This window comes from Phycodurus eques, chromosome 16 (assembly GCF_024500275.1).
Source record: "Phycodurus eques isolate BA_2022a chromosome 16, UOR_Pequ_1.1, whole genome shotgun sequence".
Classification (NCBI taxonomy): Eukaryota; Metazoa; Chordata; class Actinopteri; order Syngnathiformes; family Syngnathidae; genus Phycodurus; species Phycodurus eques.
Window position 1 is genome coordinate 3,005,780 of NC_084540.1, and position 17,885 is coordinate 3,023,664.

Consider the following 17,885-nt stretch of genomic DNA (forward strand, 5'->3'; position numbering starts at 1 on the left):
AACTGGTCGCCAGCCAATCGCAGGACACATTGAAACGAACAACCAGTCGAACGCACATTCACACCTACGGGCAATTTAGTCTTCAATCAAGCTACCGCGCATGTTTTTGGGATGTGGGAGGAAACCGGAGTGCCCGGAGAAAACCCACGCAGGCACGGGGAGAACGTGCAAACTCCAAACAGACGAGGCCGGGATTTGAACCCGAGCCTGATTACCTCCAGACCTGTTCAATCAAGAAATGATTTTAAATGGAATCTGTCCTGACAAAATCAAGTCAGACAAAAGATCCAAAAAAGCTGCAACAAAATGACCCGATCCAAAGACATTTTAGAACAGTCGAGAAATAAAGTAAGAAGTAAGTAACTATCAGTTTGGAATGGGTTAGAAAAGCCATTTCTAAAGCTGTAGAATGCCAGCGAACCACAGTTAGATTTAGCATTTATCATTTACGTATTTAATATTAAGATTTAGATATATATTTAACATTTAGATTTGTTTTGGGTGCTACTGAATGACGCAACGTTGCTTTTCGTCCCGTTTGCCGTCACGGCAAACCGGTGCCTCTATGACGTGCCGGTTTTCCTCAAACGACGCCAATCCTCGCACCAGCGAGTCGGACATCCTCTGCCAGGATTCCATCTCCGCCCGCCACAGAGCACTCCTGGCTCTGAGAAATTGCGACACTTGGGACTCGCACCCGTTGGCCAGAGCAACACTGTCCATGCAGATGATGACGATATCAATGCCGATGAAGATTCCGTTAAGCGGGATGAGTCCGGCCCTGGCTGTGCGGGACACGGCCACGGACCCTTTAAGGGCCGCGTGGCCCGCGTACCGGGCATCCGCCACTGCTTTATGGACGTTCCGTAGCGCTTTCCCACCCACAACCACCACCTTGCCCACCCTGGTGGCCACCTCCTTGTTGCGTTGAGGGGTCTTCACGGCAGAGGTGGTGTCCGCAACCAGTCCGACTCGTCTGACCTCATGCGCCTCACAGAGAACTTCGCTGACGGCGGCGTCCAGTTGGCGAGTCTTGTCGGCAATGTTGTCTAGACTCTGCGCGTCCTCAATAAAGTTATCCATCACCCAGCTGGCCTTCTTAATCAACGTCTGCTCCAGTTTATAGTCCACGATGGAGGTGACGGCACAGTTGGCCCAGCTGGCCAGAGCGAGACCCAGTCCGGTCATACTCAGAGCCAGCGAGGTGCCAGCTGTGATGGGTATGAGCGAGAGCCCCGCGATGGACAGCGCGCCGCTCACCGCGCCCACCGAGCTACCTGCCACGGTGGAGATCTTCACCGCCTTGTTCTTCCTGACCAGCTCCTCGGTGCTCTGATCCAATTGGTCCAGAAGCTCCAGCATCCTAGCCCGACGCTGGCTGAACTCGGCCAGGAAGCGGCGACACGCGTCCTCCTGGAGCGCAAAAACCAGCCGGAAGTCTGCGTCCTTCCTGAAGAAGACACCGGGATGTGAAGAAAACTGAGATCTAAAGTGACTTAGGTCTGCCTCAGAGTCAAAGCTTCCGGGTTTGAATCAGGGCTCACCTGATCTGGTCACACTGGCGAACGTGGCGAAGAATCCTCTGCGTGTCGTTTGAAGATAATTCCTCAGGGAGCTCCACACGGACTTCCAACGTTGCCACGTTGAGGCAGAACTCGCTGGAAGAAGAACATGTGTACATATCAACTCCAGCTTTGTCCGCGGGAACGGTATTGTCCCGGTATGGAATCGTGTTTTGAGATCAACCCGACAATTTGCTGGCGAGACTCGCTGCCCACAAAGCTCCCCCCCCCGTCATCATCGCCGTGCATCAAACTATTCTGAATGTGACAACCTGCAACAACTGGGAATGATCAATTCCGTGTGAAAGTTTTCGTGTCCATTTCACTGTTACGCCTTCCGTGCTCCGATTTTGGTGGCAACGCTGTGTAGAATTCGGGGCTTCGAAAGCAAGATATTCCTGTCTGTCGTGTACGTTCGCTCGGCGGTTACACTGTCCGCGTTGGTACGATAAGATTCATGACTGATTCTACCTTACAGCCCCTTCCACACTGCCCTCTTTTCAGAATCAGAATCAGAATCAGCAGCTTTTTCACGGCTCACTGTGTCGCTATTGAGACAGAGTCACCAGTCGCCCTGCGAACCAGAAGCGGAGCCCCTTTTCCACGACTTTTCCCCACGGTGCAGTCATACCGACCTTTTGTCCATCAGGAGACACATTTGTAGTGCAGTCTGCACGTATTTGTCGAGAAGGTACACCAGCACGGCCGCGTTGTCCAGCCTGGGCACGAAGAAGACTTTGGCGTCTTGCTTCAACTCGGCAGCGAGGGGACAGGCCCGACGCGCCGCGGCCACGGCGAGCGCCGCATCCCAGCGGCCGACATCCTGTGGCAGTTTCACCACCTCGCCCCGGAAAATGAGTGGCGAGGTGGTGGCCAGCCTCTCCAGCGCCTCCACGAAGACGTCCAGGTCCTCCAGGCCGAGCAGCACGTCCTTTAGCGCCGCCGCTAGCTCCGCCTCCAACGCCGACCGCCTACGCTCCGCAGCCATCTTGTTCTTCACGTACGCCAGGATATTCTCGGTCGGCTTCAGCTCCGCTCTGTTGCCGATGTCCGTGATGGCGTTCATCTCATTCTCACGCCGCAGACGCCACTCGGACATACCCTCGCAGAAGCGGCTCACCGCGGACACGTCGAGCAGCGTGTCCGAGACGTAGCGGCTCAAGACCTCCTCCAGAGCATCTCTGGGGAAAAAAAAATCACAACTTTGAAAGTTGTTACTATTGCATTCTTCCGGAGAGTACCACAGGGATATGTCCCGGATCCTCACTTTTTCTATAATTGCCTCCGAAGATGAGGCACGCTCCCTTAAATAGGACGATGGCCTCATCCAAGGCTCCTCTGGACAAAAATATGAACTTTGTTGCTTCCTCACAGGAGAATATGTAACCTCACTATTACTTTCTTCCAGACGAGTACCACAGGAAAATGTCTTGGATCCCCTCAGGTTTTCTACTGTTAATACCCAAGATGAAGCATTCTCCCTTAAGAGACACAACTTTATTTCCCCCAGTGGGATGAAAGTGTGCAGATGTACTATTTTGTTCTTTCAGCGGCGCACTGCAGGGCAATTCACAGTACCCTCTGAGCTTTTCCACTGGTCCTACTTGGGGCGTAACGACTTGTTTCCGCAATCATTCGATTCATATCAGGATTCGTGGTTGCCGATTCGAGGATGATATCGGCTCATGTAGAACAATACGATCAGAAACAATTCAGTGGATGGAAATTGATTCAATAACTTTTTTTTTTTTTTGCTAAACTTCAACCAGAGTGACTGTGGAACAATTGGACCGTGCAGTTGAAATTCCCTGTTGTCTTTTTGTAAGGGATTCAGTTCAAATGATGAACATTCAACGTGAAGATTTTCATGACTGCCTCAAATGTTTGCTATCATGACCTCCGAAGACAACGCAGCTTCTCTTTAGGACTACTATGGCATCTCTGGACAGAAATCACTATTGTTTTCCCCAGTGGGACAAAGACAACAGATGAAAAGTTCACGTTACAATTCTGTTCTTTCAGAGGAGTACCAAAGGGATTTGTACTGGATCATTACTTCCGAAGCTTAACACGCACTCCCTCGAAGAAGTACCGAGGCCTCCTGCGGGGCATTCAAGACACGCACCAACATCAAAACCTGCAGGACAAAGTGAACAGCAGATAACATTATCGTTTTTCTTTTGAAGGGGAGTACCACAGGCAAACGTCCTCGTTCCTCTCACGTTTTCTTATCGACGGCACAAATCATTGTTACGAGGTCAACGTGCAAAAGTGTCAACCGTCGCAATCAAAATAACAAACATAACCTGAAACACGAAACCTTCAGAAGAAAGCCTATTTGCGGGTTAAAGAGAGATTTTACCCGGACTCGTGCATGTTGCTGGCATGAAGTTGACCCAGGAAATGTGGAAATGTTTTTTTTGGAGTCACTGTGGCTCATTTGCTCACACAAGTTCAGCAAAACCTGCAGCTCTTGTTTGATTATCCTGACTGGCAGGTGGAGCCACGCCCACTCCCAACCGCCTGCAACTGTCCCCCCCCCCCCACCATGCTGGCTTTACTTGTACCTGATAACTTTTAAACTTTGTGATAAAGCTGGTGTTGTTCTTGCTCTTCAGCTTCCCTCATTTTGTTGTTCTTATTGGTTGATGTTCATTTTGATCGTTGTTTTTTGCAACGTTTGTCTTTTTGATGTTCGTTGTCTTACGGCGTTCTTTGACTTTTTGTAGAAGTTGTGCATCTTTTTTTTTTTTTTTATGTTCTTAATTCGGTTGATGTTCTTGCTCACCGTCAGTAGAAAGTCGAATATTATGTTACAAACAATCAAGAAACAATGAAAATGATTTTGAATGTAGAAATTGAGAAAAGTATTTACCCAAGTGTTGAATACGTTTTCTTTCATTGTGTTTTATTTACACACGAAATGTATGAACTAGTTTTGGAATCAGAAATCACGGGTAATGGGCTTTTCAACTATTATTAATGTTTGGTCACACAAAAATGCTGACAATATCTCAACATTATCATTTATGATATATGACGATTTGAAATTTTGGTACGGATTGGAACAAGACTCATGGAAGTTGACACACATGATTTTGCCTTTGCGGGCCACATAAACTCATGTGGCGGGCCGGATCTGGCCCCCCGGGCCTCGGGTTTGAGAACAGTTTGGAATTCCCAGAAAAAGAAAAAACAATATAGAAGTCCGCTGTAGCTCCAGTTGGAGGCAAAACTGAAACAATAGTGTCCCTTAAAGCCACAAGGCCGGGTAATAAGGGATCGTCAATAACAAATAAAAAAAACTGGACGGAAATCATGTGACCGGGTAGTCACAAAACGACTTGTTCAGCTTCACGCCACAAAAAATCAGGAGACACACGCACACGACCAATGAATGTTGAAGAAAAAAAAAAGACAAAAATGGCTCGAGTCCATTGTAGACATTGTGTGGGTCGTCGTCACGTTGACTCATTTCGATTCGTACTTTCGGCTGAAGACACTGAACGCGGATAGGCTCTTTTCCATGGCAACAAGACAAACATCCGCTACTTCATATATTCAAAAGTGTGTGTTACAGGGCGCCTTATACATGGCGTTATCTCACCCGGCCGTGTACTGAGCTACATCCACTAGTCGGTGTATTAGCATGACAAGCACTTTTTTTTTGTTTTGTTTTGCACAACGGAGGCACTTTCGTAGCCTGACGACACAACCGACCGTCGGCTCTTGCTCAACATTTTCCTTGCAAGCGCGTTCACAGAGCAGGCAAAGCGGCCGCTGCCGTTGCTGCTCAGCAAACAGTCAGTCAGCGCGCTCGTGGCCCGGAGGCCCGGCGGCGACGCGGCCGTGACGATCACTTTTCGCCCTCGTCGTCAGCGGCACATAAACAAACAAACGAATCACCGCTGACGCCAACGCAAACATCACGAGGTGACGTTTTTGTGTCACGCGGGAGCGAGGGAAGGAAAAGGTCAGCGTTGGAGCCATTTTGATTGCATACCGTCGACGGCATACTAGAGATTAAAAAGACATTACAATAACACACATCATTTTAAATCAACACAACAAATTGCAACCTCATCTGATCTGACACAAATATAAATATATGAACATGCAAAATGGGATTTAGATTGTTTCCAAAATTGCCGTCTGGAGCAGAAAAGGATCAAACTTGAGTTTCAGTGCTTTTGACCCATTTTGAACACCTGCTTTTGAAAAGAATCCATCACAAGGAAAAGTTGTTTGGTTTTTTTAATGAATAAGTACCTACCATTAAAATAGACGTTATCCAACTATCATTGAAAGAAAACTACAAGCTCCGATTAAAAAGAATGCGTGTAATGAGTATGCTTGTCGACTAGATGGCGCCAGAGTCCCGCTGAAGACGTCGCTGTCCTTTCAGCACCACGCTGTCATTTGGATTGGCTTCCTTTCTGTGCTAATGAACACCACCCCCCCCCCCCCATATTCATATCAAACATGTCGACATTTGTTAGTTCATCTCCCCCCTCCCCCCCCCTCCCCCAGCTCGCTTCCAAGTCGTCTCGCACTGGCAACTAAAAAAACGAAAGTAGCAGTCAGATGTATTATGCGCCATCTCGACCGTGGGAGGGAAAGAGGAGAGCGAGAGAGAAAAAGAGATGGAGTGACGACCCCCCCCCCTCCCCCCCGCTCGCGCAAAGCCAATTAAATATGTTGCTGTAACATCTTCGCGTCGCCACCATTGCTGCTGCAGCGCGCGCGCGCGCGCTCACGCACGCACGCGGGCCTCTTTAAAGCTCGGGTCGCACACCGACGAGCCTCCATGTGTTCTCCATCGTGACATCTTCAACCCAAGAAGAAGAAGAAGAGGGGGCATCCATGCGCATCCCCAGCACGCACCAGGGGGTGGGGGGGTGACGACAACCGGCTCCTTCTGCGCGGTGGGCTTTGGGATCATCCAGCCGGAGAGGGATCAAGGAGAGGACTCGTCGCCCTCCTCCCGCCCGCCGCATGTCGAGTGATGGTCGGCTTGGCTGGCCGGACGCCCCCCCGCTGCCTCCGGATCCCCGCGTGGGGACCGCAGACCCCCATTCCCGGCGGAAAGAAGCCCGGTCCCGGCTCTAGGGCTCCATATGGAAACGGAGGACCAGAATTTTAGGACAAAAGGGAAATCGTCCGATTGAAATGACTTTTCTTTTTCTCGATTCTTCGTGTTATTTTGGCCTATGCAATGAATGCATTTTTGCTTTGATTGAACTTTTTAATTTTTATTATTTTACGTGGAAGTCGGGCCTGGGAAGACTTGGAAATTTTCGGGAAAAAAAGGGAAAACAAATCCAGTATTGTCCTCCCATGCAATGAATGCGTTTCTGCTTTGATTGAGCTGTTTTTTGTGTGTGTGTGTGTGTGTGTGTTTACGTTTCGAGGGCTTGCAAGGTGCAGCATTTGATTCCAACGGTGATTAATTGAGGTGCGTGTAAGAGGACAAACACGTTGGCAGCTCCCACTGCTTTTTTTCTTTCTTTTTGAATTCAAGAAAAACTGAAAAAGACGAGCGATAGGACTTCCATCCTTTTCCCGTCCCGATCGTCAGTTTTTTTGTTTTGTTTTTTTTTCTCTGCTAACTGGTCCTCATCCAAACGCAACCATAAGGCTCCTGGCGCCTGGTCGTCGTCCTCTTCCTCCTCCTCCTCCTCCTGGTCCCTGGTCCCTGTCCTCCCGCTTTTCCGCCTGGCTGGGGTCCCGCGCGCCGTCAAATATTTACTTCCTGTACATCAAGCGGAAAGGGGGTCCCCCTTTCATGGAATGCGGGAACATGGGCCTGTTCGAGCGCGGAGTGCAGATGCTGCTGACCACGGTGGGCGCCTTCGCGGCCTTCAGCCTCATGACCATCGCGGTGGGCACCGACTACTGGCTCTACTCGCGAGGGGTCTGCAGGAGCAAAAGCGGCAACGACAACGAGACCAGCAAGAAGAACGAGGAGGTCATGACGCACTCGGGGCTCTGGAGGACCTGCTGCCTGGAAGGTAAGACCCAGGTTAGGTCGGTTAAGAACGGTGCACCACAACTCGGAACTTTTGGAGGGCCACTGCGTGTTTGGACTGCAGCGACACTCCAGAACTGAAGGTGCCTGTAACTTCAGTTCGAAATCTGACTTTGACGCCTCAGAGAACCAGAGTGGCCTAACTCCGCTTTGTCATTTAGCAGGCGAATGAATTCAAGTTGCATGGCCGCCATCGAATCTGGGGGATTCACATCTTGGTGATTACTATGTCAATGATTAACATCCGGATACTTGGTTTGGCAGAAATCGTGGTTCTCAGATTTGGGCATTTTGGACTTAGCTTTTTACCCACAACTGAGGTATTGTCATCATCTTCGGCTTCATAGATCGCATCTGCCTGAAAGAAAAGACCCAAAGAACAAGTTTAGGGCAATAACATCTGTCCAATCCATCAATATTTCATGAAAGATGATATTGTTCACTTCAACTAACATGCAGATGCACTGACGCCCGAGCAAAATCACCACAGTGGCACCCGGCTATTTGCTGGGGATTGGGACTGAGCCTGACCGAAGTCGTGGATCGGGCCCAAAAAAAAAAAAAAAAAACACAAATGAGCAGAGTTTCTGTCACTAACGAGGTTTAGTTTCCTTCAAAAAATCCACAAATAGGTGAATTCGCGAGAAACCGAACGATCGGTGTCACGATTCGTGGTTTCCGATTGGATTCGTGTCACGATTCGCGGTTTCCGGTTCGATTCAAGGACGATATTGGCTCCTAGAGAATGGAATCGATTCGGTTGTCATGAACCTATGCGCAGCAAACGTTTCTTCTGTATTTGACTCATCGCAGCAGTGGACACAGCAAAGACAAACGGCAGTCGGAATGACGCGATCCGAAACGAAATCGATTTCAATGGAAATATTTACATCCGGAAGGCTAACTCGTCACACGCAGATCGATCCCGTCGGATCGTGGGAATATCGATTGATACATCGATGAAATGAACGAATCACAATACACACTGGTGTGTGGTTAGCCACAACATCACGTGTGTTGATGTGGCTAAACCTTCCGCCACACTTAGCCAGTCCTCATCACTGGGAGGGAAGCCTTAACGATGTGGGCCCGATTAAAACTACCGAGTCATCAATCAGGAGTAGGGCTGAACAAGAATTGCAAGATTTTTGCAGGCCTAAATATTATAATGAATTGATATGAAGAAGAAATCTTTATTTCACTATTGAATTGTTAAAGGAAAAAACCTTCCATCGCAGTAGAATATGAACGTCGTCATTGCTGTCGCGTTGAGATGAAAGAGAAACGTTGGTATTCAAAATCTTTGGTGGTAAATCTTAGTAGGCTAGCTTCAGCTGTGAGCTCATTGGAACAGATTTCAAAAGCAGGACAAAGCGGTCTAAATGACGTAAGAGGGCGAGGGGGCGTGACAACGGTCGGCGCGGGCCCCCGAATGACGAGCTAGCTCAGTACGGCCCCGGTTCGCGCCGGCGCCATCAACGCTTCAAACGTGCGTCGCAGTAATAAATACGCACGGCTCAATTTCGACGCTAAGCGGATTGGGGTCCTGCGTTCCCAAAAGACGACCCTGTCATCATCAGCGGGGTTCTTGACTGACTTTGTTTTTTGTTTTCCCCGAGAAGTGTGAGCGGCGTCGCCCTCTGTCCTGAGGCCGCGCGTTTGACGCCCACCCGTCGTGTTGTCGCGTGCCGACAACAAATCAATAGGAACACGCGATGCTGCGCGACGCAAAAATGCGGCCAGCCACAGGCCAACAGTGACGAGCCGCTAGTGTAGCAACTAGCGCAGACTAAAACGTAGAGATGCTGCGACCGGAGGCCGGCTCGCCGGTAATTACTCGCCCGTTGCGGCGAGCGTTCGGTTTGCGTGTAATCAGAGAGCCGAATCGCGATGGAGAGAGAGAGAGAGAGAGAGAGAGAGAGAGAGACCCTCCGGGACACTCGAACTTGCAGCCTCTTATCAGCACGCCAACGTTTGCTCACAAAAGAAGACGAAATCGATTGAATAACAAATACACACGCACGCGAAATGGGAAAAAGAATACACACGCGTTCGATTTCCATTTATTGACTGATGCAGTCATTCCGAGCACGTTGAAATGATACAGCTTGACTGAGAGACAACCTTCGCACGTCGGAAAGGAGCCGAGTTTAGTCTGGGTTGTTCCCGGAAATGATAGAGATTCTCTTTTGGCCCGTGTGCGCCGAGCTTGCCGGTGCGTTGTTGTGAATTATCATTTCATCTGTGTCACACGTGGTTGTATACTGGCGCCTTGACTTGGGAGTTGAATTCGTTCCGTGGCCATGCTTGGAACTCAAAACATCGGTACGGTACCTCAGATCACCGTTTCCCATTCAAATGAATGGAAATCCCGTTCGTCCGTCCCAGCGCCCCAAAGAAAAGGGAACGGAAAATAATCGGCAAATTATCTGCCAATGCTCGTAAGTTGAGGTACGCTTGCGTCGTCTTCCTTCATCCCGCGCGCGTGGTCGGTTGTCACTGCGAGAGGTGTTGAACACGCGGGATGGTGGTTAAACAGCATTCCGACGAGAAGTCGCGCGAGTCTGGGAACGACTTGACGGGCAAGAGGGGGAATCTGGGCCAATTCCGGAATTCATGCGCTCCCCGGTGTAGGCGAGGGGGAAAGTGTTTTGCGAGAAAGAGGATGATGTAATTTCCAGTCTAGTGTGCCTGTTAACGCCCTCCCAGTGTGTGTGTGTGTGGGGGGGGGGGGGGGGGGGGGGCACGCCAATGCCGGCGTATCGGAACTGCGTGAGAGGATGAATTTTTAACGAGGAGCAGCGTGGCTCGCTCAGATCGCTTTCCAGGACAACGAGGCGCTCACGATCGCGGCAGCGTGAGGCCGCAACGGGGCGCACTTTTCACCTGGCAATGTGACTGCGGCGTCACGTCATCGTCCCCATCATCATCATCATCATCATCATCATCATCATCATCGCGGCCACGCACGCGGGGCGAAAGTACGATATGGGGACAGATACGGCGTCCTCATGTTTTCGTCCACTTCCTGTTCCTCCTCGCGATAATTTTGTCAGAATTCCTCATTGTCACTTCTGAACTTTTGTCCGACCTCCATTTTTCGCCACTTTTTCACTTCCTGTAGGTGTCCCAATACATTTGTCCAAACTCTTAACTGAAGTGTCCCAATACTTTGGGCCCAACTCATTGTTTTCTTCAGACGTCCCAACTTCCTACTGATGTCCACATGTCCCGATTTTTGCCGAAGTTGCACATTTTCTTCACTTTGCACTTCCCGGGGGTGTCCCATTACTTTTGGCAAAATCCCCATTTTCACGACCGATCCAAATACCTTTTCACATTCCGTAACTGTCCCAATATATTTTCTTAACTTTATGCTTTCAAAAGCAGATCGGAGCGGTGTTCCCAAACGAAAATACACACCCACACCGCGGCGGCGTGGGGAAGGATCGACGCAGTCCGAAATGCCGATGCCTCTGATACGAGAAGATCGTGCATTTGCGGTATTGCGTCCGAAAGGAAAGCAGTGGGAATGTTGAGGAGATGCGCAGGAGGAGCACAGCGGCACAATCTTCATGCAGCAAAAAAAATAAAAAATAAAAAAAAAAAAAAAGCCAACGACGATTAGTGGCGGAGGAAATTCATTTGTGGCGCAGTGGCGGCCCGCTGCATATAAACGTGCGCGTGGGAAACACCGCCGTGTCCTCAACTCCGCCCCTTTGACCTTTTGACCTTTTCATTTCCACTTCCTGAACGCACCCTGACTCCGAATACTTACCGCATGTCCAAACTCTACATTTCACCTTCCCTTTCCCGCTCGTGCCCCGATACATCTGTCGACGTTGCACGGTTTCTTCACGTTCACTTCCCAACAATTTTGTCCCCCCCCCAAATAAAACCCGCCCCATTTCACCTTCTGCTTTTCACTTCCTGTCGGCGCCCCAATACTTTGACCCACGTTTGCTATGAAAGCTGAAATGCAACGTCCCAATTACAAACCGGTTCACGTCCCTTTCCCCTCCACATTTGCCCGTCCCCCGTAATTCCCAGCGCCTGTGAACACATCATCACGGAGGCTATTTTTTGGATGGCTTTGTCCTGCTCAAATGCGCCACCGTGACGGCTCGCTCGGTAATTTGGTCGACGGTTGCGCAAGGACAACAAGTTTGTATGAAGCCGCAACACGCGCGCCTTCACTCACCTGTCACATGCCGCAAGGTCACACACACACACACACACACACACACACACACACCACTCGGCTCATTACCTTTACGGACTCTGTGTGTGTGCACTTGTATGGACATTGGGCCTGGTCCATGTAAGAGAGATGTTCTTGTCTTTCTTTTTTAGTGAGGCACTTTTATGGTGTGGACATTTTGGTTGCTTTCACCCCATTAGACTTTGTGTGTATATATATATATATATGTGTGTGTGTATGTAATATACAAATGATGAGTGCATGTCTCCACCCTCTACCCGATTTTGCTGTAAACACCCCCCCCCCCCCCCAACCCTCTTTGGTCTCCCACCATGCATTTCTACTAGGTCCTGCAGCAGGAGGACAAGATGACGTGGGCAGTCACTGAATTGACAGTCCCCACAGTGGCGGGGGTTGGTGGGGGGGGGCGGTAGAGGTGGAGGTGATAGGAGGTGGGTATGAAGGTGGTGGTGGGGGGGGGGGGGGGTGCTTTGACGCAGCCACACTGCAACCATCGGCGTTTTCTTCCTACATTAAAGATTAGCAAGAAGAAGAAGAAGACGAGAGAGGGCGAGAGAGGGGAAAAAAAGAACCGCAGCGAAGCGCCACACTGAATACTGGATGTCCCCCCCCCCCCAAACACACACGCGCGCACGCTCATCCCTTTGACCCCACTCACACCAGCTCTCCACCTCCTCCTGCTCCAGCAGAGATCAATCACCACAAATGAGTCCTTCCCAGGAAGGCGGAGTGGGGGTCTTAAAATCGGGGCGGGGGCGAGGGGGGGCGTCAATGTTACTTCGTCGGCGCATAGAAGGGCGGCATTCAGGCCGCCGTTTGTAAACTTGTGCTGGACCAGAAGTTTACAAACACACCACAAAAAAAAAGACGCTCGACATTCCCGTGGTGTTGGAATGATTGAAACAGATACACGCGGCCCCTTCAGACATCTGGAAATTGCACCCAAGGATGCGCAAGTCCGCAATTCTCCCCCTGATTTCTTGGCTCGTTTCTTTTGACTTTCCCCACGACGTTACACAAAGAAGCAGTGTGTGCCGAGTTCAAACACATCCACAGGTGTGTCTCGGATGAAGTCGCGTGTGGTCAATCAACCTATCGGACGCTTCCGCGGATTGTCGGGGTTCCAAGAGCGGTGTTGGGTACCAAAAGGGCGGAACCAGCGTTGGTTTCTAATTGCTAACGCTAATCGGCCATGTAGCTGTCTGCGCTGTGGTCTTGACTTGGTTTTGCCAACCAACGTTAGACTCTTTGTCGCACGAAAGTGCGAAACCAACATCGGCGACTCGTAATCCGCAGAGGTGAAGCCGCAGCCTCGACTCTTTTCGCGCGGCCGTCTTTGGGCTTCGGCTGCAGTTTTTTTTGCACCTCGGCGAAGGTGCGGTAATTGGCAAAGATGGAGGAAGGTGACTTTGACGCCGTGACTCTTATCTGTGCTTTTTTAAACGGGGAAAGGGGCGGGGGGGTGGGGTGGGGTGGGGGGTGGGGGGGGGGGGTAAGGCAAGATACCCTCTGAGCGAGTCCGCAAAGTCGCTCGCTCGCTCGCCGGATGACGTCACGCTCTTCTGTTGGGCGGCGGCCAATGGGAGGACAGGGAAGCGCACGCTCAACCGTCATCGGCAGAACGCGGTTGTCTTCCGTGGCCGCCGTGTTCGTCTTTGCGCAAAGACGTTTGTTATCTCGGCCGCTGAGCTTATCGGCCGCGTCTGCGCCCGTGCTGAGCTCGGCGCTTTTCAGGAACAAGCGCGCACGCTGGCGGAATCTTTGCAAACTTCACTTTGAGGCGTTTTTTTTTTTTTTTCCAAAGATAAGGAAAAGAGTGGACGGGGGGGGGGGGGGGGGGGGGGAGGCAGCGCCTCACATCTCACGCGATGGAAATCTTCACGAGTTGAATAACCGTTGCTCACTCCACCGTGTGTTTAAGAAACATGTTCAAACCAATTCAATATTATGCTAAGTACCTTTTTCCCCCCAAAAAAAATCCGAATTTGAATTCATCATTAGGAAAACCTCGTGGCACACCACTCAACCAAAAAAAATGTAAAAAACTAAAATAAAATAAATAGCTACATTGGCGGGTTTGCTAAGCGTCTTCCAAACTCTCAAAATGCATCGTTATTATCGTCATCGAGACTGAATTGGAATGTGATGTGATTAGCTGGCGTACGTAATGGAGTGTCCGCTGCGCGGAACGGGACGCCATTTTGTCCTCGCCGCCTCTTTAACTCTTCTTCATTTACATTTACATGACTTTTTAATCGACTCGCGGCTCGAAGTGACTTACGCCGCCGATTGGGGTGAAGGGGATTTGTCTATCCCAGCTCAACAGGTCGTCGTGCGTGTCATGATTGACATGTCGACTGACCAATGAACAGTGAGCGCGGTGCACACCCAATCGCAGGCGCCGCCTGAAATGATTGACGGAGGCCGAACACCGAAGCGGAAGTGAGCTGTCTATAATGTTGTGTCCCGACAATAATAATAATAATTGGAAAGTAGCATTTAACGGGCCGCCGCCGGCGAAGCGTGAGACGGGTAGCGGGTTGTCGGGAAGGGGGGGGGTCGGAGGTCGGAGGTCGGTCTTCCCCGGCCGCCTCAATGGGACGTTATCAAGATGAATGCGATGATTAGAAGAATGAATGCGGCCATTAGGGTGCTTCATTGCCGGATAAAAGGAGTTTTAAAAACCATGGCGGCGTACAACGGACACGCGTGAACACCATTAGCAAACGCGTGTGTGTGTGTGTGTGTGTGTGTGTGCGCGCGCGCGCGCCTGTGTCTTGTTCATGTGTGTGTGTTCTTCATCTGATTGTATACACGTGTGTGTCGTGCGCTAGTGTGTTTTTCACTTGTGTGTGTTGGTGTGGCTCACGCGTGAGCTGTTCGTGTGTGTGTCAATACTGTAGGTGTGCGTTGTTCATGTGTGTACGTACTGTACCTGCGTGTGTTGTACACGTGTATTGTTTAATGTGTGTGTGTTGTTTGTATTTTTGTTGTCTGTTTGGGTGTTTTGTTCATACGTGCGTGTTTTTCATGATTGTGCTGTTCGAGTGTGTGTTGTTTGTCTGTTGTTCATGTGCGTGTTGTTTGTGTGTGCCGTTCTTGTTTGTGTTGTGGTTCGTTTCTATTGTTTTTTTGGTGTGTCTGGTCTATGTGTGTTGTTCATGTCTGTTTTCTCATGTGTGTGTGCTGATAGGCGTGTGTGCTATTCATGTGTGCGTCTTGTGCAAGTCTGTGTGTGTTTTTTTTTTCTTTTTTGTGTGTGATTCCTCTCGTCGTGTTGTGATTTTGCGCGCGTGTTCTTAGTGTTTATCTTGTTCGCGTGTTGTGTGTCGTTTGTTTGTGTGCGAACGCGAAAGTCGTCTCGCGTTGTCGACAAATGAATGTTTGTTTGTGTGTCTGCGTGCGGTTCCGCTTGTCGCGACTTGCCGTCACACTCGCCGGGCGCAGATGCGCCGCGCGGTCTCCACCTCCTCGCCGAGCCGTAACCGTGGCAACCCAAGCGAGGTCCACACGGCAACAGCTGCCGTAGGGAACCGAGGGGCGGTCGGGGAGGGCCGGGCGAGACGGCGGACGCTGACGCATTTATCGTCCGCCTGGAAAGTTTGTGAAAATGTGTAAAAAAAATTCCCCCCCCCCCACCCCCCCACACACACCCCTCCCCCATCCCTCCCCCGCCAGCACCTTTCCCATCATGCATCTGCTTTTTGTCCGGCCATGTTTGATTGCAGCGGCAGACCGCGTGGGCCGGCCCGACCCGGATGTCTCCTTCCTCCATCCACGCGTTTTTTTTTTTCTCCATCCCACCTGCTCGAACGCCGCGTGACAAACAGGAAGTCCGCTTTTTTCTCTGCCTCCCGTGACTCTCCTCACTTTACTTTTCGAATGCACTTCTTACGACTCCCTACGTCGGTCCGCCGCAGATTCGTCATGTCTCTGGTGGCTCGTGTTGCATAACGGTCGGGTCGCGGAGGTTGCTCGGTGTTTGGAGGTAATTGGATGATGGCATAAATTAAAATAGACCTTGAATTTTTTTTTTTTTTTTTTTTTTTGTACGCAGAAAGGGGATGAGAATGCCAACTCTGCAAATAATGAGTGAGACGAGAAGAAATATTACCGAAGGGGTAAAATGCTATCATCCGCACTTTCGATTCATGTGGGCGAACGTATTGGGATGCAGCGCGTGCGGATATTGTGTCCCAATACTTTTGAAACAACCTCCACATTTTTACTCGCTGTAACTGTCCCATTACGTTTGCCAAATGTTCTTCTTTTGACTTTGTGTCGGTGTACTTTTCTTTTGTTTCTTTGTCTTTTCCCACTTCCTGTTGGCATCCCCATACTTGCCCTCTCCACATTTTCTTCACTTTTTACTTCCGGTCGGTGTTCCAACACTTTCGTCCCAATTACTCTACTACTTCAGAATCAGAATCAGAATCAGAATCATCTTTATTTGCCAAGTATGTCCAAAACACACAAGGACTTCCTGTTTTCTCTCGATGTTTATTTTCTGCATCAAATTCCCCATTTGTTTCACTTATGACGAGTACTGTCCCAATACTTTTGTCCAAAGCCCCCATTTTCCCCACGTCTCCCTTTTTTTGTAGTTTTGTATCCGTCCCGTTGCTATCGTCCGACGTCTTTGCTTTTCACTTTTTTCTACATGTCCCAATACGTTTGTGCGCGCGCCACCTTTGAATTCACCGCCTGTAAGTCCCAAATGTGACTGACCTATTCTTCACTTTTTTTACTTTTTGGCCACGTCCCAATACTTTTGGCCGCAATCTCGCAGTCCCCTCCACCACCGTCATCGTCGTCGTCGTCGTCGTCGTCATCCACCCCCTCCTCTCCAGCGTGTGTGCGTTTTTTTTATGGCTGCAGGGACAAGAGCGGACGTGGGGGTCACAGGGTTAGGACGTAGTTCTTTCCCACTACAGTGGGTGGTCGAGGGGGGCGGTGATGGACGAGCACAGCGTTCAATATTTAACACACACTTGAGTGGAAGCGAAGGTCCGGCAAGGCGGTCACGAGACCACTCAATTGTCTCAGATAATGCGCATTTCTCTTTAGATGGTTGCGTTCTTTTATTTTCTTTCTTCTTTGATGTAATTCACTGTATGTATCCGTTATTCTGTCACTTTTTTATTTCACATATTATCCGAAACGATCTTCAAAGTTCAGTTTGTCAATCTGTTATTCTTTTTTAATAAATATAATTATTTCAATTGTTTCTTTGACATATTCTTTCACGTTATTTCTTTGATGTATATATATGTATATATATATATATGTATTTTTTTCCCCGATATTCTATTATTTTTATTTTCAGCATTCTGAAAATAAAAATAATAGAATATGATTCTATTATTTTTATATAGAATATATATAATCCTTAAATTTTATCCTTAAATTTCTTTCTTCACTGTACTTGTTCATTTTTCTTTGATATATTTTGTATTGTATTGTTTTATTTTGCATTGCATTTATTCTTTCACTATTTGTTATTTTTCTTATTTTATTCATTGAATTATTTCTTATTTTCTTATTTTTTTTCTTATTTTATTTTTAGGATATTTCATTCACCCGTCCGTGTCCTTTTTGTTGTTTTCTTTCATTTTATATTCTAAATGTATTGTATTTGTTCTTTTATTTATTCCTCACGTAGGTCATCTTTGCTATGATTCTTTTCTTTTTATTTAACTTATGCAATGTTTTGATTTTCTTGTATATTTTATTTTGTATTTTATATGGTTCTTCAACTTTTTATGACTTTTTTTTCCCCACTCTGACTTCATTTTGTATGATATCCTTTTTTATTATTGTCTTTGTTATGATTCTTGTATTTTTTCACTTAACCATTTTGTTGTTTTCTTTTTAGTTTATGGATTCTTTCATTTATTGCTTATTTTTTTCTTTCATGGAGGTATTCTTTTTTTTTTCTTATTCTTTTTTTATGTATTCTTTTCATCATGTATTTTCTTTTTAATTTCTTCCTTCATTCATTCTCAATTTTACTTCTTGGATTCGTGTGTTTATTCTTTGTATTTTAATTCTTATTCATCCTTTCATTTATTTT

At 48.5% G+C, this 17,885-nt stretch overlaps 2 protein-coding genes across 3 annotated transcripts in view; one reads left to right on the plus strand and one right to left on the minus strand.

Annotated features, from left to right (window-relative positions):
• Positions 1-504: 504 nt before the first annotated feature.
• On the minus strand, positions 505-6,559 carry apol (apolipoprotein L). Its single transcript, XM_061700868.1, has 6 exons — positions 6,358-6,559; positions 5,283-5,430; positions 2,198-2,743; positions 2,129-2,136; positions 1,545-1,692; positions 505-1,450 (listed from the first exon to the last, which is right to left on the minus strand). Exons 1-6 carry the CDS (start codon positions 6,557-6,559, stop codon positions 505-507), a joined length of 1,998 nt encoding a protein of 665 aa, XP_061556852.1.
• The window catches only part of cacng2a (calcium channel, voltage-dependent, gamma subunit 2a), a 29,879-nt gene continuing 18,353 nt past the window's right edge, over positions 6,360-17,885 (plus strand). For both annotated transcript variants that reach the window (XM_061701205.1, XM_061701206.1), the window contains exon 1: positions 6,360-7,573. In XM_061701205.1, the coding sequence (XP_061557189.1) occupies positions 7,348-7,573 (226 nt within the window). In that variant the 5' untranslated portion in view covers positions 6,360-7,347. The remainder of the gene's footprint in view (positions 7,574-17,885) is intronic.